This window comes from Crinia signifera, chromosome 1, assembly GCF_055691185.1.
Source record: "Crinia signifera chromosome 1, ASM5569118v1, whole genome shotgun sequence".
Taxonomy (NCBI): Eukaryota; Metazoa; Chordata; class Amphibia; order Anura; family Myobatrachidae; genus Crinia; species Crinia signifera.
The window spans coordinates 314,905,798-314,929,945 of NC_139217.1; the positions used below are offsets into that span (position 1 = coordinate 314,905,798).

The 24,148-nt window shown below is 39.9% G+C and overlaps 1 protein-coding gene across 1 annotated transcript in view; it reads right to left on the bottom strand.

The window, feature by feature from the left end:
- Positions 1–971: 971 nt before the first annotated feature.
- Positions 972–24,148, bottom strand: part of TUT7 (terminal uridylyl transferase 7) — a 69,022-nt gene continuing 45,845 nt past the window's right edge. Inside the window, exons 19-29 of the mRNA XM_083186497.1 lie at positions 23,378–23,467; positions 23,113–23,226; positions 22,799–22,876; positions 18,845–19,022; positions 17,789–17,836; positions 17,611–17,702; positions 14,825–14,940; positions 13,440–13,759; positions 11,928–12,004; positions 9,274–9,331; positions 972–2,620 (exon numbers count right to left, since the gene is read on the bottom strand). Of these exons, the coding sequence (XP_083042623.1) occupies positions 2,553–2,620; positions 9,274–9,331; positions 11,928–12,004; positions 13,440–13,759; positions 14,825–14,940; positions 17,611–17,702; positions 17,789–17,836; positions 18,845–19,022; positions 22,799–22,876; positions 23,113–23,226; positions 23,378–23,467 (1,239 nt within the window). The 3' untranslated portion in view covers positions 972–2,552. The remainder of the gene's footprint in view (positions 2,621–9,273; positions 9,332–11,927; positions 12,005–13,439; positions 13,760–14,824; positions 14,941–17,610; positions 17,703–17,788; positions 17,837–18,844; positions 19,023–22,798; positions 22,877–23,112; positions 23,227–23,377; positions 23,468–24,148) is intronic.

The following is a 24,148-nucleotide window of genomic DNA, read 5'->3' on the forward strand; positions in this document are numbered from 1 at the left end:
CCATCTACTAGGGCGTGGTGGGAGAATAAAATAGTGCCCGAAGCATAGCGAGCGCAGCGAGGGGCTGCGGTTCACTTCCAACTGTGTCCATGTCACCGTGTCGACATTCGGGTAAAAATAAAACTGTGAAAAAACCCATGTCGACCTCGCGACCGACAGTCATGTTGACCGTTTCACCTGTACATTCTATATGTCGGTATTTTGACCTTGTCGGGATTTTGACCCATTCAGGATTTCATACCGAATCCGCCATTAGAACCCTGGGCACCTGTCATACAGCTCTAACATTTCAGTGGAGGGGCAATAAGTGAAGGGGAGAGAACTTTTAAGAATGCAAGGTTAAAACAAGTATGAATAAAATTTCCCGTCGCTTAAGTTCCCTCACTTTTCAGCATATGTCATTAAGCACTTAATATATAGTATATGTGAATAAATTACGCTGGCACAAATAGATGATACGGTCACAAAGCTCGAGTTCCTACATTTTCATAGATTAAGACCACATCAGGAGTTTCCCTCCTACAAAAACATATATTATGAAGGGGAAAGGGTACTTGTGTAGTTTCACGGCGCCGTGCTACTTCCGGGTTCTATGCTCGGCAAACTATCTAAAATAAAGTAACTTAACTCCATGCCAAAGTGGATAGTTCATACCCCCACTATCCACGTTGGCATGAAGTTGATTTTAGAGCCACTGAGCCCACAGCCGCAAGGGGACTCAGGCGCACGGCGCCATGAAACTACACAAGTACCGGGGAAAGTAGCTTGGATTGATATGAAAATCCAGCACACTTATCAGGCATTGGCACAATTACATCCTTATCTACAATCACTATGTAGACAGCACAGAGTAAAGCATAAAGTCAGCCCTCTTCATGAATGTATAATAAAAGTTTTTATATATTTGTTACACATTACTTTCCTTATGCCATCTACTGCAATAAATTCTGGAAAAAAAAATATACAAAATGTAACTTATGAAGGAAGCACAAAGATTTAATCAGTTATTTCCCCAGACAGTTTTTTTTTTTCCTTTCAGCCAATGAAGCAAGATTTAACAAGAAAACTAGAAATGCAATTACAAATGTTCAAAATAAAAGTTATAGGGCATGGAGGAAAAAAGCAAAATTTTAAATAAAAATCTGTGGCTAGTTTCCAATAATGCACACAAATTTGGGGTACAATGTAACCAACTGTTAAGGCCACTGGTGATTGCACTTAAACTTTTCTGAACAGAAATCTGAAACAGCCCGCCTCAATTAGCTAAAAGATGGACATCTCCTGACCAGTTCTAGCCACTGCTATTTTAAAATAGGCTAAGCCACCCCGAGGCCATATTGCTAAAGAACAGTTGTAAAGGTTTGCATGCATTTTATTCAGTAGCAGCAAATGTGGTAATATTATATATATATTAAAAAAAGTCTTTAAAAATTGTACTTTTTTTTGTGGTGTTAAAATAGTGAAACCCCCCACAAAAAGATTTGGGTAAGAGATCTAAAATTAAATTGAAATAAAAAGGCCAGATCTAAAATTTGTATCTATAACACCACAATATATCATAGTTTTGTGAAATATTTAATGTAATAGTACAGTATCTGGGCGCCTATATTTCCACAGTACTACTTAAAAGGAGATAACGCCATGAAAGTTTGATTTATTGCATGTCTGACTTAATGAAAAGCTTCCTGCAATTGATTTAAGGTTTTCTCCATTTTATTTTACCCTAAACTACACGCCAATTTCTTTTGTCACATTTGATGGACAAATTAAAACAAACTAAAAAAATAAATTAGCAGCAACATTTAGGAACAACTCGCATTTAAGGTCACGCTTCATGCAAATAAATCGAGAGCACTTTGCAGGATGTAGAGAAAGGATACATACAAGAGAAATGATCACACCAAAGAGGGAAGAGGAATTGCAACAATTCTATCCAATGGGAGTATTTACATAAAAGGAAAAAAATAACCAAAACTATCCACAGATCATAATAAAATCAGGTTGTAAATACAGCAGCTGTCCACAAATTGTTTAAGCCTTAAACAATTTTACACAGATTCCCGACAAATCAATAAATATAATTTACCTTTCAAAAATATTTCATTTTTTTGTAAAAAGAAAACAAGGAATCTCTATTACATGGTGCAATATATGTAGAGCATGTTAAAGCTGTGCTGCAATTAAAATAGTGTAGGTGGTATGGGGCATCCCAAATTGTCCAACTTCCTCCTTGTATTTAAGAGTAAAGGATTCTGGGGCGGGGGGGGGGGGGGGGGGGTTGTTAAAATTCTCAAATAAAAATAAATTAAGAACAGGTGCCCATTAAAACACAAGGCTCCAAAACCTTTAAGTTTGTTTCCTATTGAAATTAAAAGATAAACAAAATTTAAAAGAAAATAGTTCCCAAATATCAGTCATGTCCAAAATCATTTCACTGCTGCTGTTCCGTGAACATGGATGCTTTCCTTGACGTAAACTTCATTTCAAAAACAAATAGAGAGGCATATACATGGACGGCCTAAGAATCCATCTCTGGCAGTATGCTTCCACTCTTACGATTCCTGTTGTGGCCTCTTCTGTGAGGCTTTTCCCTGAGACATGTATTTACTGGAAAGGCTGCCTGAGGATTACAGAAAAATTGAGGACATGCTTTGTTATCTGCATTTACAGGACGTAAGCTATACCGAGGGCTAAATACAATACGGTCAGAGTAATTCCAGTCTTCAATATATAAAAAAAATTGCAACTAGGTTTACACAATGGACCCGATTCTGGTTCACTCGCAAAAGCAAATTCTCTCTCTCTTAATGGACAAATCTATGTGCACTGCAGGTGGGGCAGATATAACCTGCGCAGAGTTCGATTTGGGTGGTTTTTTTTTTTTTTTCAAACGGATATCTATATTGCAGTGTAAAAATAAACTAGCGAGTATTTACTCTGTCAAAAAATTTTTTGGGGAAGAGGGGAAAGGGGAGTGAGTTCCGCACTGATATCCTTTTGGTCGCCTTTAGTAGGCTGTATCTGCTTTCTCTTTCAAATTATTGATTGGTTTTAATTATTTTATTCTTAACAAGAGTGGTGGTGCTACCCCTCTCTAAATTTTAGATATACAAAAAAAGGGGAAGGGAACAGTAGAGATTGGGGGGGGGGTGCACACTGCAGATAATTTGATTAAGGCGTCCAACTGATAATAAACATGTGTAAAAGTTAGCTTTTATTAAATATACATTAAAAGAGAAGTGGTATCCTAATTACTACTTCTCAATTTAGAACAATAGAAGTGAGTAAAGATTAGAAATAGTGGTTTAAAAAGATCGTGATGTAGAGGCTCTTTAGATTTTATATGTGATACTGTCTCCTAACTCCTCTCTGTTCAAGGAGAGAAGAAAAAACTTTACTAGTCAGTTGCCTGACTGATGTTTTTGCTCAGACCGATTGTACTGTATCTGGCTATTATTTCTTTTAATATGCCAGTAAGTCCTTACTGCACTGATTTAAATAGGTTAATATCTGGACACAAAGCACTGATTCGGCTGTGCAGATATATTATCCTTGGATTGTATTGGTGATACACACCAACCAATTTTCCTGAACTTTTCTTTGATATGCTGGATATCTCAGATTGATTCCGCACACTCCACTCTATTTTTATAATCCAACTTATCAGTGGGGTGCAGATGACGTAGTCATATAGTCCTTTAAGGCTTTATTAGTGTGTATTAAGTGTGATTTTTATTGCACTTTATTGTGTTTTGTGCATAGAAAAAATATATTTTTTAGTTTGGCGATTCTATATACGTGCTGGCTGGACTGAATGTTGATTGTGCACACTGTGCGCCAGACAAACGCTGGCTGTTCTTTATATTACAATAGAAGCTTATCTATTGAAGGATGGTATAATGTAACAGTGATTAATTGGATGGCATTTCTCTCTTGCACTGAATGCACATTATTTCCTTTTGACTCATCCAATTGTGCTTTTAAGCAGATTTCCGTGTCAGGTACACACTGATCAATTTTGTCGCATTCAGCCTCTAATTATCCAGGCAAGCGCCAGTCATTTTTTCTAATACAATAGAAGCTTATCTATTGAGGGATGGTACAGTGTAACAGAAATTACTTAGATGACATTTATCTGTTACAAATGGATACACACTGTTTCCTACTGACTCATCCACTTATATTTCATTTATTTCACACTTAATTGATATTATTTGCAGATAGATTTCCGTGGTAGATACACACTTTTCAATCTTACTGCGTTCAATCTGTTAATATCCAGAGTATCAGTGGTTTATTATTTTGTTATGTAGACATATACATTTATCAGGTGTTTGTTGGTGCGTACACTTTATACCGTATGTCCCATTTCACAGTATATTAACACTGTATTAAATCACACATGCATAGGTCTGAGTCTAGCTAATTCCTTTATAGTGTCCGGCACATTCAGAAAATTGTTATCATATTTTATCCTTTGTTCAATGTATATGACCTCTGCGGTTAAATGCCGCTATCTTATACTGTTATACTCAGCGGTCATATCATGCAGGGATAACGTATGATTACACTCCCCTCATAGTGCAGTTTATATGCACTTCGTGCTTGACGGGGATAATTGACAATTCTACACCCGCACGCCCGGCCAGATAATCTTAGCCGTGTGCAGTGTGAGCCGTGCAGACGCTGGCGGCTTCCTTAGTATTAGTCCTGCGGCACCAGCGTGTGTGTCACATTTGTATCGGAACAGCAAATTTATCAAAGAGACAGTTTTGTATCACGTTATTTACAAGGTAACATTCCTATATTGTACAGAGCTTTTCTACATCACGCGCCTATGCGCATTTCACCGGCATAGCCGGCTTCCTCAGGACAAGCCGAATTGTCCTTCAGAGAGGGTATTTATGCTACTTCCTTGGCGACCGTTGTCATGGGGCGTATCGTGGATTTTCTGATGTTATCAGCGATATCATTGTGAATTGGATCGTGTGTCCACATTAATTCCTATTTATTTGTTTATCATGGTAATAATGTTTTATTTCATTTGTGATCATTCTGAAATTATCATTTTATGCTCATGTATTTAGATTTATTTAAATCCATTTACTGCTTCATCTTTTTTATTATTCAAATTTATTATCCATTTGCATGTAATTTTTGTTTTATATATTTAGCATTTTAGGTTGTCACTTTATTGGTTATAGATGGCTCATTTCGTTTTCCCATGTTTTATCATATTATTCCTGTCATTCATTTCAAGGGAATATTTGTATTTTTACTATGTGTGTCCCTTTTAGGGGGAATATTTTAATGGTTCTTGTAATCCAGGTTATTATTTATAACTGTTCCCTCAATCCAGTTATTCAAGAGGGTCATTTAAGAATCTTTCATGCATTGAATAATCAGTAAATGAATTCATAAAATTGTATCAATGGAGTCCCATGTTAATCATTTTCCTATTTCCATTATGGTTCCTCCTTCCATACAATTAGAGAGTTGTGGGATCTTTTTAATTTTTTCTTTCATTTTCCATTATTGTGGAGCATGAATTTATTCTACATTGGAGTGATTTAGTGTAGTGATCAATACTTAAAAATCAAAAATTGGTGACAGTGTTAGGGTCTCCTAATTTGGTGATTCCACTGAGTGGTTTTCCTCATGGAATTGTTACTGTGTGTTAATATTTTGATAGCACTATCAAAATATTAACACACAGTAACAATTCCATGAGGAAAACCACTCAGTGGAATCACCAAATTAGGAGACCCTAACACTGTCACCAATTTTTGATTTTTAAGTATTGATCACTACACTAAATCACTCCAATGTAGAATAAATTCATGCTCCACAATAATGGAAAATGAAAGAAAAAATTAAAAAGATCCCACAACTCTCTAATTGTATGGAAGGAGGAACCATAATGGAAATAGGAAAATGATTAACATGGGACTCCATTGATACAATTTTATGAATTCATTTACTGATTATTCAATGCATGAAAGATTCTTAAATGACCCTCTTGAATAACTGGATTGAGGGAACAGTTATAAATAATAACCTGGATTACAAGAACCATTAAAATATTCCCCCTAAAAGGGACACACATAGTAAAAATACAAATATTCCCTTGAAATGAATGACAGGAATAATATGATAAAACATGGGAAAACGAAATGAGCCATCTATAACCAATAAAGAGACAACCTAAAATGCTAAATATATAAAACAAAAATTACATGCAAATGGATAATAAATTTGAATAATAAAAAAGATGAAGCAGTAAATGGATTTAAATAAATCTAAATACATGAGCATAAAATGATAATTTCAGAATGATCACAAATGAAATAAAACATTATTACCATGATAAACAAATAAATAGGAATTAATGTGGACACACGATCCAATTCACAATGATATCGCTGATAACATCAGAAAATCCACGATACGCCCCATGACAACGGTCGCCAAGGAAGTAGCATAAATACCCTCTCTGAAGGACAATTCGGCTTGTCCTGAGGAAGCCGGCTATGCCGGTGAAATGCGCATAGGCGCGTGATGTAGAAAAGCTCTGTACAACATAGGAATGTTACCTTGTAAATAACGTGATACAAAACTGTCTCTTTGATAAATTTGCTGTTCCGATACAAATGTGACACACACGCTGGTGCCGCAGGACTAATACTAAGGAAGCCGCCAGCGTCTGCACGGCTCACACTGCACACGGCTAAGATTATCTGGCCGGGCGTGCGGGTGTAGAATTGTCAATTATCCCCGTCAAGCACGAAGTGCATATAAACTGCACTATGAGGGGAGTGTAATCATACGTTATCCCTGCATGATATGACCGCTGAGTATAACAGTATAAGATAGCGGCATTTAACCGCAGAGGTCATATACATTGAACAAAGGATAAAATATGATAACAATTTTCTGAATGTGCCGGACACTATAAAGGAATTAGCTAGACTCAGACCTATGCATGTGTGATTTAATACAGTGTTAATATACTGTGAAATGGGACATACGGTATAAAGTGTACGCACCAACAAACACCTGATAAATGTATATGTCTACATAACAAAATAATAAACCACTGATACTCTGGATATTAACAGATTGAACGCAGTAAGATTGAATAGTGTGTATCTACCACGGAAATCTATCTGCAAATAATATCAATTAAGTGTGAAATAAATGAAATATAAGTGGATGAGTCAGTAGGAAACAGTGTGTATCCATTTGTAACAGATAAATGTCATCTAAGTAATTTCTGTTACACTGTACCATCCCTCAATAGATAAGCTTCTATTGTATTAGAAAAAATGACTGGCGCTTGCCTGGATAATTAGAGGCTGAATGCGACAAAATTGATCAGTGTGTACCTGACACGGAAATCTGCTTAAAAGCACAATTGGATGAGTCAAAAGGAAATAATGTGCATTCAGTGCAAGAGAGAAATGCCATCCAATTAATCACTGTTACATTATACCATCCTTCAATAGATAAGCTTCTATTGTAATATAAAGAACAGCCAGCGTTTGTCTGGCGCACAGTGTGCACAATCAACATTCAGTCCAGCCAGCACGTATATAGAATCGCCAAACTAAAAAATATATTTTTTCTATGCACAAAACACAATAAAGTGCAATAAAAATCACACTGAATACACACTAATAAAGCCTTAAAGGACTATATGACTACGTCATCTGCACCCCACTGATAAGTTGGATTATAAAAATAGAGTGGAGTGTGCGGAATCAATCTGAGATATCCAGCATATCAAAGGAAAGTTCAGGAAAATTGGTTGGTGTGTATCACCAATACAATCCAAGGATAATATATCTGCACAGCCGAATCAGTGCTTTGTGTCCAGATATTAACCTATTTAAATCAGTGCAGTAAGGACTTACTGGCATATTAAAAGAAATAATAGCCAGATACAGTACAATCGGTCTGAGCAAAAACATCAGTCAGGCAACTGACTAGTAAAGTTTTTTCTTCTCTCCTTGAACAGAGAGGAGTTAGGAGACAGTATCACATATAAAATCTAAAGAGCCTCTACATCACGATCTTTTTAAACCACTATTTCTAATCTTTACTCACTTCTATTGTTCTAAATTGAGAAGTAGTAATTAGGATACCACTTCTCTTTTAATGTATATTTAATAAAAGCTAACTTTTACACATGTTTATTATCAGTTGGACGCCTTAATCAAATTATCTGCAGTGTGCACCCCCCCCCAATCTCTACTGTTCCCTTCCCCTTTTTTTGAGTATTTACTCTGCACAGAAACAAAATAACACCCAAATGTAACTCTATACATTAGAGAGAATGTTTGCATTTGCAAGTGAACCAAAATAAGGCCCAATGGGGCAGATGTATTAAACCTGGCGAAGAGATAAACTGGAGAAAAAGTGGAAGGAGTTAACGCACCAGCCAATCAACTTCCAACTGTCATATTTCAAACACTGCTGATTGGCTGGTGGGTTATCTCCTTCCACTTTTTCTCCACTTTATCTCCAGTTTATCTCTTCGCCAGGCTTAATACATCTGCCCCAATGTATTCTTGAACCACAAATGTTCAATTATACAATCTACATTTTGGGTAGTGGGGGGTGGGGTGGGGGGAGAAAGATTTAATCCAGGATTTTGACTGTTGGAATGTCCCGACAGTAGGAGTCCCTGGGCGTTTTTAGATCAAGGATCAGTGAAATCGTCAATCTGCGTCAGTTTCTGACAAAACCGATCTGACTTTTTAAAAAGTTGAACCTGACACCCTTCACTGGTTACAACAGCACTGAATGGTTGTGTGCCGATATTTCCGCAGTGAGGCAAGATCGGCACAAACTGAAAACTCTCCTATATATCAACGGTTACTATGAACAGTCTTATGTCGATCTTCTAACTGTCGACATTCATCACGGAAACATGGCAAAACAACGTCAGGTTACACTTAACGGCATTGTTCCTGGTTGTCCAACAGTGTCTTCTGGGTCCCAATGGTTATTTGACAGACATTTCCAGCATTTTGGCAAGTATGTCTCAGCTATTGCTAACTATCCCTTCATTCTAGTGACTTACCCTAAACCTCCCCTTGCAGCCTGACCCTAATGTCAAAACATCCCTATAACTGACACCATAATGGACAATGTTAACATCATACCTGTCAACTCTACAGTGTCAGTATTCTGAATGTCAACAATGTTCTGCTTAACTTATTGACTACACCACCCATCTGTCACAAATTCAGTCACAATAGACTAGCTTACCTGATTGAGGACTGAAAGACATCTTCTGTTTCTTTTTTTCATCGTTTAGTGGTACAACCTGAAATAAAAGGGCACAGAAGTTAATTTTACACAGTACTATGGTTTTGTAATTTTCTTTTTTTCCAGTCTGGAGCGGAAAATCTGGTGATCTTCAACTCAGCTCCTAACTGCCATGTTAGTGTTGTGTGAAAATGGACAGTTAGGAACAGATTGGTTTGTAGTTGATTGATCTCAGTCAATTTCCCCGTGGAAAGGAGAGTAGAACCCCCACTTAACATTACTGATCTATGTAACTGATATCAGCCCCCCTGTACCAACCTCATGTGCATACAAGATTCCACATACCAGTAATGCCCAAGATAAGCCATTCATGTAATAAATGTGTGCAAATAAAATGAGCCTTGGGGTTTTGGGTAGGGCAAAGCTATACAATTATGGGTATTTTGAAAGGTGCCGGATGATGGCACAGCTGAATTTTGGAACAGCTGAATTAAATCCAATACACATCCATGACTGAGGAAGCTGTAATTTAATTGCTAAACAATTATAAAATCAATATACAAAAATACAATGGAAAACACATACCTAAAATATGACAAGAGTCAAGAACCAAGGTTCAAAAAGCAACTTGTTTTATGCAGATAGCAAACTGAACCATCACTGATAATGTTCTCAAGATTAAATTCAATGGCAATGGGAACATTTCTATTGCTCTTATACACAAAGAAAAAAAGCATGAAACAAGCGGCCAGGAAATTTCATGCAGTGAATTGTGCCATCCTAGCATACTGAGGAAACTGAATGATCACAGCCAATATATCAGATGGCACCAATTACCTACCTGATTCAGAGAGGTATACAAACCCAATGGTGCAGCATCTGACTGACAGGCTGCCACATTTGGGTACGGGATGTGGGCAGAGGTGGCCAAGTGTTTGCTAAAATGGGGAGTACACAGTTTTCTGAAAGTGGGGAGGGCAGGGTCTGCATCCTCCGCCACCAGTCAAGCTTTGGGCTTACTCAAATGATAGGTATTCACAATGGTTATCCCATGCTGCATCTTTGGACTCAGCGCTCTGATTGCGGATACTGTCAGGAGTCCTGCTTTATTCTAAGGGTGACTCCTGCTGCTTAAGGGTTTTTACACATCGCAGTTGTGGACCAAGATGCAGCAGTGATCTGTTCCGTATTCATCTCAGACCCGAAGTGTGGACTTTTAATATTCTCTGCTAATAACTTGCTGAATTAGGTTAATTGAGGTTTTCAGTTTCTGCCTTTGGTACAACTAAGGCCCTTATTCTGATCGGTGCGGATATTCCCGCATTCTTACGGTGCGGTCCGCACGCCACGGTGTTTTGCCGCGTGCGGCCATCGTCCGTAGAAACGCCCACGTGTCCTCCGCATTCGGACGGACTCACTCTTTAAGAACAGGGCGTGTTTACGGACGACATACAAAGCATGCGTGTGCGGGAGAAACACTCCGATTCGGCACGGTATTACAGAGTATTACAGAGTATGCTCGGGAATACCGCATCCGAACGGGAGCCAAGCGGTGCTACCGCACGTAAGCGGAGTATTTACGCCAAACAACCCACTATGAAGTATCTTCTGCTATACATCACATGACCCACTTATTCAATTACCTATCCTCATAAAAAACTGCTTATTTGGAACATGTCGAATACACATGTGTATTGCTAGTATTAATATTCTGTCATGTCCATTGTTAGCAGTTTTAAAGTGTCTGACAAGTACAGGATATGTGGGTGTTTAGGAAGGGTTCCTTGAAGCAGCAATGGTTTCAATTAAAGCACTGACAAGCGGCCTATTAGTGAGTAATGAGTAAAGGAGTAGATTCTATTGGGTTCAGGTGTTAATGGTTGTAGTCATTAGGCGTACGTTCGCCTAGCGCATGAACGAGTGGTGTCCGCAAAGCAATAGTACACTTGTGGACACCGCACATTTCTGCCCTTTTTGATCGCGTGCATTCGGAGTGGTTTCCGAATGTACGCCCCCCAACATAAGTGTACTCCCCCGTGTCCGCCCATGTTTCCTCCCCGTTTTGCCCACTTTGAAACTACGCCCATGTGTCATTCCGCATGACGCCCATAATACGCCCCTATTTCCCGAATGATAGCGGTGAACAGTTCTGGACGGGATCTGGCCGAACTGGTACCGAGTCAAGGCGTGGCACATGCGCGTTGCGTTCTCCACGCATGCGCAGACGCCGTAAACACGCGATCCGAAAGTATGCGGTAAAGTCCGCGTCAATCAGAATAAGGGCCTAAGTTATGATCACTGAGTTTTGCAGATTATCCTCAATGTTTCAAATTGCAGCTATATACAGTATACACATTCAATTACATTTGTTTTTCAGAAACTTCCCAACAATTTGAACCTTGCTGCTTGGCTTTGTTTTATTGTGAGAGTTTAATAATTATGAATATGACATATTTATGTATATTTGACAAAACAGCCACAGAGTTTTTTTGTATTTAGTACAAGTGCACAGTGACCAGCACTGTATAGTTATTACAATGGTTGGTTTGCCTAAGTAAACAGTCCAATCCATACTAAAAAGTACTAATACAAAGTGGCACAAGGGCTGTAAGATCTCCCCACATTTTTAATATCTGTACAGTATATTCCATTACCTGGATAAACCTTGCTTGTGGTTTCTGAGGACTTGAAGCAGATGGAGAGCCAGACAGTACATCAGACCTGGGACTACCTGTTAAAAACAAAACTATTTCATTACAGACACAAAATAGCTTGGTGCTGCATAAAGCCCTGTACACACGGACAACGCCACCTCAGTACCGAGCAAGATGCTTAAGATGTGAGGTGAGGAGCATTGTGCTAGGCCAGGGCTGGGCAACACCGGCCCTCCAGATGTTGATGAACTACACATCCCAGCATGCCTTGCTTCAGTTTAAGCATGGCCACATAGAAAAACTAATGCAAAGCATCCTGGGATGTGTAGTTCATTAGCATCTGGAGGGCCGGTGTTACCCAGCCCTGTGCTAGGCAATACACTGCAATCTAGCAGGACTGTGCATGCGGGATAGCGATGAGAGAGGCTGCACATGGCCATTGCTATGGGGCATACACACATCTCTAAGCAATCTAGTCAGATTGCTTAGAAATGAGGCTTAAATTGCCCCGTGTTTACACCCTTTCCTATAGAGATTCTATAAAAAGGACAGCTGGACACAAGTGACATCATCTGAGTGGGACTGGATGGGAGTACGCAACTCCGGCCTCTGGGTCCTTGACATCATTGCGTGGCGGACTTTTCTTTCCTTTAAAATGGTGAATCAATTTTGTTTCCATTTTACGCACTGTCACTTTGACTGTGCCCCGAAACGTTGGAATGTCCTAATAATACACATTAGAATTGGACTAGGAGTCCCTCGGCTTGCTTGCGTCTTGCAATACAATCCATAGGGTACCAGAACATTCTAATAATTATTTAATTAGTTGTGAGAAGTGCCGCTATGTACAGAGCTCTGTCAGCCCCATAGAGGTGAAGAGCAGTGGTAGGCTTTTATTATATAGGGGATATAGAGATATATAGATAGATATAATACACACACACACATACACACACACACACACACACACACACACACCCCCCCCCCCAGACAGGGTTGGATTTCACAACTGGTCCATCCGCCTAAGGTAACAATTAGGCCTTTATATAGCACAACAACAGACAGTTTAGCACTCAGTCTGTTGTGGTACTGTCATGATGAAGGTGATGCTTGTGTGGCCGAAATGTCGACCTGCTATGTATGTATCAAGATAAATGATTCTGGAGGAATAAAGAAACCCTCAGTTTTTTTATGCATAACAAACAAACCCCAGTGAGGGCAATTTTTACCTTGGAAGATATCTATACATATTTGTACCCGTTGCAGATTGGGTAAATTTCTTTACTCCCAGTTGTAAGAGTACAAAGAGGCCACACAGCTGGGTGTTATTTGGTTCTAAACAACAAGAATAGTTTCCAAGGAATCCATAATATAGCTTTTTGGTAAGCAGGTTTATGCAGCCCTGACCGTAATAAAGCTTTTGAAAGGATTCCACATGAATATGACCAATTCCTTTTCAGACGCAACGTGTCTAAAGATAAACTGTAACACAAAACCAGAAATTGGACCCACCTGTTGCCCCTTTGTATTGAGGGCAATCTTTCTTGATGTGACCTTCCTTTCCACAAATGAAGCAGCGCTTCTCCCTCAGCTCGCGGTCATCTTGCCTCTTCCACCTTTCAGTGGAAAGTCTAGGCGTCCACTCTCTGGCTTCATGTGGGCCTCTGACTCCCTGCTGGAGCTTTTTAGGAGTGGTGTACAGCGGCCTTCCCTCTATACCAGAGCCATCTCCTTCACTGCTCCTATTTGCTTCTTTATCCTCCATTTTTCTTTGTTGTCGGTTCTCTGGATATCTTTGGTTTATAGCATGTTCATTGTTCCGCCTCCTCACTCTGAAAATATGTAAAATAATGTAAGAACGGATGTATGCTAGTAACGTTTGAAGGCATGTGTGTGTGTGTGTGTGTGGGGGGGGGGGGGGGGTGAAAAGAGACCAAGTTTAACCTAACCGTGGAGTCCAGAAGGAAACAAAATCTAAGATTTCATAACAATCTAGAGCTCCACTTTTTTTTAGAGAATATGCCTTATGTCTTACTGGCCCATCTTCCAGCTGGCTTTAGATGTTGTTGCCTTGTCACCTGTACTTCTAGACAAGTGCTTTCATTAGACCAAGAGATCTCAAAACAACATGTACAAACTGATGAAGATTGCCTGATGAATAAGGTACTGCTAGGTCTGAAAGATTGATGACCGTACCATATATTCCAGATGTAGTCCCACCAGTAACTAATGTTTTCTACAGTGAAATAGGCTTCATTCTCAACACATTCCATCTTTCTTGCATCAAAGTCACAGCAAAAACCACTCTGTGCTAGAGACACATAGGGGGGTGTGCAATCTGGGATCACGGCTGTCGATCCCTGCCGACAGCCGTGATCCTGGCCCGCTTGCGGTCAGATCGACCGCATAACGACAGACTGGATTCAATGTCCCGCCTACCGATGGGCACAAAAGGGGCTTGGCCTCGAAAACGGCCGTGGATTGTCGATCTGCGGCCCAGATAATGAAAATCCATGGCCGTTGTCGGCAGAACGGGCCCGACAGTTTCTGAAGTCGGGCCCGTTCTGCCGTGATCCCGCATCAACACTGTCGTTAATGACAGCATTGAATAGGGACCCGCCGCTATTTCCCACGTCGGAAATAGCGGCGGCACATTACATATCCCCCTATGCTGCAATTTTAACTACACGACAGATCCTGGTGTGAGGAAAACCCGCAGGTGTGCATTTTGTACAGAAGGGCTCTACTGCAGAAATGCCATTGATTAATGTATGCTTGCAACGTAGTTTTTCTTATACAAATATATGGCAAATGCATCAGTAAGACAGGACACACCTGTATAAGTGCTCCTGTATTAGAATCCACAGCTGGTATAGAGCAACAAAACTAAGCCTTACTTTCTCCTCATAGGGCAGTCTTTCATAAAATGTCCAATTTTGCCACAAATTCGACAGCATCTGTCATTTGGAGCGACTTCACCTTCAGTCAAAACATCCGGATCAAAGAAATATTCCTAAAAGTAAAAATATTTTTTTTTTATTGGAAAGCTTGGAAAATACCATTATATATAGTGGTCTACTAGATTTCATAGAGATTTTTATGTAAACTATAGAAATGTTTTTTTTTTTCCAGTTTGTGTGAGATCTAGTTGTGACCTAAAGGAAAGTCAGTAACAGTCCTCTGCCTCAGTAGTTCACCAAACTTTGACCCACGGCATCTTAGATTAATCAAAATTTGTTTTCAAGGCGCCACAACATAAAAAGTAAAAAAAAAAAAAAAAAAAAAAAAAAAAAAATATCTTAAAATAAATTGTGCCTACATTCAGTTAAGTGATGGTGTACAGTTGTGCTTCTTATTGCCACCATGTTTTAGGATTAATAGCCACTAGCATTGTCTTTGCCTATAACTTTTTCCATTAATTTAATTTGGTCCTGGGCTACCAAACCAAGGCACCGATGAAAAGTTTAAACTTAAAAGCTTATTTATGCTTAATCCAAAACACTTTCAGGAGTCAACTGGTCAACAGGTTTTTGACCAAAAATCGGTAGGCATTGTATAATGTTGACCCAGGCATGTCCAAACTGTGGCCCTCCAGCTGTTAAGCTACACATCCCAGCATGCATTGCTATATTTTTAGCATTCCCTAATAGCAAAAAACTGTGGCAAGGCATTATGGGACTTGAAGTTTCACAACAGCTGGAGGGCCATAGTTTGGACATGCCTGTATAATTAACCAGTCCAAAGTAAAACCTGTACGAATGGAAGACACATCTGAAAGAATATCCTAAGACAATCCAAGGTAGTGGGAATAACAATGGGTGACTTTTCTCTTGACTGATAGGACATGTAGCAAGATGAAAAATGTGAAAACAGATCTGAAGCAGCCAAAACCACCAAACATCTGGTCAATAACCTAGTATGTATTGTGAAAACCATTAATTCCATGATGAACTTTTCACTTCTATATCTTAAAGTTACACTAATCTGCCATGGTCCATCAAAACTAGTAATGGTATTTCTACCTAGGAGTATCTCATTTAGCACAGCTGTTTATACCCAGTAGAGGCTTCAGAAAGGGGTGAGTTTCGGGGGGTGAATGGAGCACAGTTCAAAAATCAAATAGGGGAGGCACAGCAACTGCCATTTCAAAAGAACTTACTGGCAATTGGTGTGACTTCCCTATTTGTATTTTGGATTGTGCCCCACCACTGGAACAGCCACTGCTTATACCCCCTATTGCCAGGTTGACCCGGGTCGAAAAACAATCCAGAGCAGTGACTCTGGAATCCAAGCCAGGTAGAGAGCGTTACCGTGAAGCTGGTTGGTGGGCAAATATTTCTTGGCCAATGAATATACCAAGAACCTCTATTATTGATTGAATTTGATTAATAATATGGAGTGTGCATCTGCACCACATGTCTTTCTTTGCAGAACTACAAGTCCCAGCATGATAGCACCTCAGGTAAATCGGGTGTGCATTCTAAGATTCCCCCCCCCCCCCCCCCCTAAGCTAACATTGTGTACACCTGTACACCTGAAGGTTGGGACTCCTTCAACTTAGAGTAGCACCCCGCCCACCTGATCTGGACATTAGTTCACCAGTTTGGTCCCTGGTAGCCACAGACTGCAAACTGAGGGCACAATGAAGGTAAGACCTAAAAATTTACACTAATTGCTAGTCTTGGAGATGGATTTGGGGCGCGGCTCCCCTTGGGTTGGTGTAACCGAGTTGCTTTCGGGGTGGCACACCCTAACATTTATTTAGCACTATTTATTTTCACTAATATTATACTTCCTAGCACTACACTTTTTAACCTCTAGCTCCTGCTTCTTTCTTATTAACACACATTTATAGCTTAGTTTTTCACTTGTGTGCTGCCCTGGGGTGACTGGCTTATGCTGGCCTTTTTGGGGTTCCGTGCCCCAGATTCTTAGTATTAGGGACCCACCAGAAATGAGGTTACCGTAAAGCTGGTTGGTGGGCAAATATTTATTAGCCAATGAATATACCAAGAACCTCTATTATTGATTGAATTTGATTAAAAATATGGAGTGTGCATCTGCACCACATGTCTTTCTTTGCAGAACTACAAGTCCCAGCATGATAGCACCTCATGTAAATCGGGTGTGCATTCTAAGATCCCCCCCCTAAGGTAGAGAGCATAGTTAAATCTGCAGAAGGACTTTGGTAATGGGACACTTAACGGGTGACCTGGGTCATTGGACATGGATCACATGACATCCATATGGAGAGCCATAGGGTTAAATGTCATCTCCAAGTACTGGCCGAGGGAACGCCCAGCAGGAACCTAGGTCCAGGGTGCGTTGCAAACAGGGTTTCCAGCCACTGTGACACTACTTTAAACTCATGTCCAGTGACCCATGATATTAGTGTAGAAAGGTTGTTAACAAGGGAATGACCCTGTTATCAAGTGACAGGGTGGGTGTATCTTCCATCCCAAGTCCTCCCTCTGGTACACTACTAAAACTTCTCAGAAGGCATGAGTTAAAATGGTGATAGTGCCCAAACTGTTTAATCACCAACATCCCTGGGATGTTTAGCTTAGCGAAAAACCATAACCATTGAAATGTGTAGTAAGCCCCCTCCCCCCCAAAAAAAACAATACAACAAGCAAAAAATAAATGTACATTTACACTCTTATTACTAAAGAAACAATATTACCATTGTCGACGGATATTCTTTAGGGAATCCTTTTACTGGGGTGCCAAAGACACGTCTTCCATTAATAAAAGCTTTCATTATAAAATTTGTCACTATGAAGGAAAAAAATAAAAAATATGAAATCATACATTTACAAGAAACATTTCTAGAACACTGTGCAAGCATTCTGCACACTTACTCTTCCTGGATAACCCAGCACCAAGGTTGTGGTTCAAGTCAAAAGGATCTACATTTAGAAAATGTAAGAGAATAAAGCAATTATTTAAAATTTACAACAACTTTCCATTAATATTTTACAGAGATATATATAGATATATATATATATATATATATATATATATATATATATATATATATATATATATATATATATCCAATGTATAAAGAGCGCACTCACCAGACTTAGTACTCAGTTAAAACTTCAAGGCTTTATTGAATCCATTAAAAGCTTCATGGCATAGTCGACGTTTCGGGTCTACATATGACCCTTTTTCAAGACAGCAAGACGCCCGGTTCCCAGGGAACCGGGCGTCTTGCTGTCTTGAAAAAGGGTCATATGTAGACCCGAAACGTCGACTATGCCATGAAGCTTTTAATGGATTCAATAAAGCCTTGAAGTTTTAACTGAGTACTAAGTCTGGTGAGTGCGCTCTTTATACATTGGATATCTATGGCACACAGGAATTGTGGTCTGAGTTTTTGTCACCCCAGCAACTATGCAAAGGAGATTTGAGAGTGCTGCTTTCTTCTAATCAATATATATATATATATATATATATCCAGTTCTAAATGATACTAAAATGTAGGTTCAGGATTCTATTGCATTAACAATCTTGAGGATCAATATGGCCAAATCTTACATTTTTACATTTTTACTATGTACGCATTTCTAATTAAAGGAGCCCATACACGTTTTAGGCTCTGTTCTGTACGTTTAAAGTACACATCGTATCGGATCGCATGCATTGTGCATGCACTGCGATCCGATACAATGTGTAGCTAGTACAAAAAGTATGTGCAGCACATACTTTTTGTACCGTACTATGGAGCTCGCATCGCATGGTACAGAACGGAGTCAGACACAACGGAGCGTGTATGGGCTTCCTTAAGAAGCGATCAGACATGCACAACATAGCATACACACAACGTAACATTGTTGTGTTACTTTATTAGTAGACCTGACCAGTTAGCATATTAAGTTACTTTGAATAGACAAATATGGTGAAAAAAGTACCTTCGATAACAATATACTTTGAGGTCCATTGTTTTTTAAAAGTTGTCAACATGCTTTTCCTTCTGATAGAGATGACATGTTCTTTAAAATCAAAGTCTTCGGTATAAAAGCGCAGTAGGCCCAACCACAGTTCACCTACAGATTCCTTGTTTTTCCCATACTCTGGCCAATGCTTTCCCTTAAAATAAATATAAAATTACATACATGTATACACTAAAATCAATATATTTATCTGAGAATGGTTGTGATCACTTATACCTATGATCTAAGTAGTCCATGTACTAAGCCATGGACAAAGTTGAAACAGATAAAGTACCAGCCAATCAGCTCCTAACTGCTGTGTCACAGACTTTGTTGGACAAATGAGCGATCGACAAAGATCAAAGACCTGTGGCTATCCAGCTGTTGTGAAGTCCCAGCATGCCTTGCCACAGTTTTTCTCTTAGGGATTGCTTAACTGTAGCACTACATGCTGGGACTTGTAGTTTCACAACAGCTGAAGAGCGACAGGGTGTTTACACCCAATATAGACCATTAAGTCTTCAAATATCCTTATGATCGAAAAAATAAAAGCCTTTCCTCTACAAAATAATGGACACTCTCCTTGGTTTAGGTTGCCATCTCAAAGGACTATAGATAAGATTTGACACAATGAGGTAAATTTACTAAGATGGGAGTTCTATGTCAGATGGCATGTTGCTATGGACAACCAATCAGAATCTACGGTAGTTCTTTACTTTCACGGCGCCAGCATGGCGCTGCGCTACTTCCGGGTTACGCTCGCCACAAACTAAGTAAAATAAACGAAGTTAATGCCATGCCAACATGGATAGTTCATACCTCCACTATCCATGTTGGCATGGAGTTGATTTTAATTAGCGTAGCGAGCCACCGAGCCCGCAGCGTGGGCGAGCGAAGCGAGCCCCGCAAGGGGACTCCGACGCGCGGCGCCATGCTGGCGCCGTGAAAGTAAAGAAGTACCGAATCTACTTTAGAGGATAATAGATAATATTGAAGTGGCTGTCCATAGCCACTACCCCTCTAAAATAGAACTGCCATCTCATATGTATATGCGCAATAAATAAAATTAATAATTATTTTATTTTTATTTTTTAAAGGGTGATTACTGCAGAGTCCGTTTATCCCTGATACTCGGTAACCCCACGAATGCACAGAGTAATGCATACCTCTCCATTAACTGATTCCAACATGGTCCTGTTGCCGCAGGGGGGCCTTGAGTGATTTGAGGTTGGTTAGGATTTGATCAAATGCTGCATAGCAATGGGTGATCACTGAATAATCACTGAATAGATGCACATCATCTATACAGTGCAGGCAGGTGAGCCAGGGCTGCCCAGCCGCTCTGGAAGCGCTGACATACACCAAAAATGCAGAAAACAGATGCATGCCACCTCCCACCCAAAGCCAGACCCGTTCTGAAGAAGCATCGGTGCAAAAAATCCCAAAGGCTCCACAAGCTGGGAGGTATGGTGAGGTCTTACTGCTGGCTATAAACACACGAAGAGGGGGGTGGTGGAGCGCTGGATAATACAATTAAGCAGGTTATGACCGTTAGGGTAATACAATTAGTTTATTTTATCTGATAAAAAAGATATAATATTAGTTAAAAAGCAATTGCACATATAATAACAACAATATCATTGGTGTACAGCCTGATTGGGTCTCATACAATATGGAAACAGATATAGTACAATTTCTCACTTGTTCCTATGGTAACTCTCACGGGTGGATATTTCACAATCTCCCAGATGGTATTGGGGAATACTGGAATGGCGGGTGTCCATAAACCTGACCGGATAAACAGGACCTGATCCTGATGTAATTGGAATACTTGGTCTCAGTCCTTGGTAGGCAGTCCGGTGAATAGCAGGTGGTGGTGTCCCTGAAGATGTCCAGTTTAAGTTGTACCAGATGGAAAGGCTTGGGGAGTGGAGAGTTGGTCCAAGTGGAGATATTATTGTTTGGAGTCCAATTAGGAGGGTATCTGTTGGAGTCCCAATGTCAGACTGAAACACCTGGCCTGACGCGTTTCGTTGTCCACAGACAACTTTTTCAAAGGTATGGTGATATGAGTTTGGTGAGGGTTTATATAACTCTATACAGAAAGTAAAACATATGACCTTTCATCCTGTTACCCAATTGGTCAGTACAAATAATCATATAAAACATTCATAAAAATAGTCCTATCTTCTAGTGGACTAATAATAATCAATAGGAGGCAGTATTTATTTGTCAAAAAATTTCATCAGCAATATGTACATAGTATAAAAAGCGGTCAAAAAGGTGTTATGTATCTCACTTCCGGTCGTTGGAACGCACGCCGCGTCCAACTTCCGGTTTCTGTGGAACGCACGGGACGAATAAGTCCCAATTACATGGAGAGAGATATGAGTATATATAATGGAGTCTATTTCAATGCATGTGCCCAGATGAATAGGAAAGGTTAAGTTCCCCATTATGTGTGGTATAATGAACGTGTGTATATCGATCACGTATACAACAAAGCCCCGGACTTCCGGCCGCGAGTATGTCATTTGTATACGTGATAGATATACACACGATCATTATACCACACATAATGGGGAACTTAACCTTTCCTATTCATCTGGGCACATGCATTGAAATAGACTCCATTATAATTACTCATATCTCTCTCCATGTAATTGGGACTTATTCGTCCCGTGCGTTCCACAGAAACCGGAAGTTGGACGCGGCGTGCGTTCCAACGACCGGAAGAGAGATACATACCACCTTTTTGAACGCTTTTTATACTATGTACATATTGCTGATGAAATTATTTGACTAATAAATACTGCCTCCTATTGATTATTATTAGTCCACTAGAAGATAGGACTATTTTTATGAATGTTTTATATGATTATTTGTACTGACCAATTAGGTAACAGGATGAAAGGTCATATGTTTTACTTCCTGTATAGAGGTATATAAACCCTCACCAAACTCATATCACCATACCTTTGAAAAAGTTGTCTGTGGACAACGAAACGCGCCAGTCCAGGTGTTTCAGTCTGACATTGGGACTCCAACAGATACCCTCCTAATTGGACTCCAAACAATAATATCTCCACTTGGACCAACTCTCTACTCCCCAAGCCTTTCCATCTGGTACAACTTAAACTGGACATCTTCAGGGACACCACCACCTGCTATTCACCGGACTGCCTACCAAGGACTGAGACCAAGTATTCCAATTACATCAGGATCAGGTCCTGTTTATCCGGTCAGGTTTATGGACACCCGCCATTCCAGTATTTCCCAATACCATCTGGGAGATTGTGAAATATCCACCCGTGAGAGTTACCATAGGAACAAGTGAGAAATTGTACTATATCTGTTTCCATATTGTATGAGACCCAATCAGGCTGTACACCAATGATATTGTTGTTATTATATGTGCAATTGCTTTCTAACTAATATTATATCTTTTTTTATCAGATAAAATAAACTAATTGTATTACCCTAACGGTCATAACCTGCTTAATTGTATTATCCAGCGCTCCACCACCCCCCTCTTCGTGTGTTTATACCTTGTTTTCTGGGGGCTGACCTCCCCACGGTGTGAGCAGCCAAGCTTTAACAACTCACCCAGAAGCGCCTGAAATATACTTTTCCACCCAGGTGGTTCAGTATATATACACTTTTTCGTCTTACTGCTGGCGGCTGCGGGTAATGACAGCTTCTCTAAGTCTTCAGCAGCCCAGCACACAGGCAGAGTTTTGTGATCACTCTCCTGTGTGTAAAACAGCTGTAGGCAGAGTCCAGAGTTACACAGGAGGCTTCCTTATTCTGCACAGAGAAGTCTACATATGCTGTACTATAAAATTGCTCTAATAAAATGGTGAATACCTTTGCAAGAAAACAGACCGCAAAGTAAAATACAAGTTCTTTGAGAGTAGTCATACATACACTTACCAACTCTTCCAGCTTGGCAAAGAAATACACATTCCAGCCGTCAACAAGTATTTCAGGTTTATGGCCATCTGTGTAAATCTAGAATAAAGTGATAGGTTAAACGTGTTCAATATGGTTACTTTCAGAATACTTAAAAGATCTACAAGCAGGACATCGGGAGTCCATTGACCACTACTACAGAAGACTGCAAGCAGTCCTGCTTCTAATTTGCCAAGCTGAAGAGAATAAAAGACAAAGACCAGAAGGAGTCCTCACATTAAGGATGGAATTCAATAGCAGACCAAGATTACAGTATTGTACACATTTTGGCTCACCTCTTGGAGGACAGGAATAACAGGGGGGTTCCTCTGTTGGAGGTAGTACAGCACCATAAGTGTATATGCATATGAAGACAGACTGCCTCGTGAAGCATCTCCGATGTCACATATCTTCAGAAAAAAAAGGCAAACAAAAACTTAAGATTAGGAGAGGAAAAGAAAAAAAAACCACCACAAAGGACGGACATGTTGAAAGGAGAAAACAACAAAAAAAATAATAATAATAGTAATAATAAAAAAAAACCACAGAACCACCCTGTACCTTGGTGAACACTTTCATAATGTAACAGAGGTGTTTGACTCTAGGGTCAATCGCAGCATAGGATGCCAAAAGGTGAGTGTTGTGAAGAGCCTGCACAACAAGAAACACTGGTTACACCACACAGATCTACCCTTTAATTCAGTAAATGAAACAAACAGATTTGGTAAATGGGGAGAAAAAAAAAATAGCCACACAAAACCAGGCATCTGAAAACTCCTGCCAAGAGCATGTCATTATGTGAAAAAAAGACTACAAATAAAAAAGGCCACGTTGCTCATTCCATTTGTGGTGCCATCACCAGCCACCAGAGGGTGGCCCATGGAGCTTAGTTTGGGACAGGGACACACACTATGTACACTGCACCCTCCATATAATGCCCCTATAATCAAGGCAATGTCTCCTGTGTATATACTATGCTGCAACCTCAGGATTACTTGTCATCGCAGGACATGGAACAAATAAAAGCTGTAACCATGAAACCATCAGATGGTCCCACAGTGCTCAGAGCAAAGGCACCAGGGGACATGTATATGGGGCTGAAGGAGTATTTCAGGAAGGGTAAGCAGTGCAGTGTCTGAAAAGGAGGCAGCATGTGACCGGCTCAGATGCGCAACATATATAAAAGGTCAAGTACTTGCCCATCCCACACCCTGCACAGGCAATAGCCTGACCCGCCCCGCCCTATAATCTGGTCCTGGTGCCTGTGGATTTTGGTATAATCCATTACAAAATAACTAACAACCCTCAAACACCAGCACCATGAAATTAAGA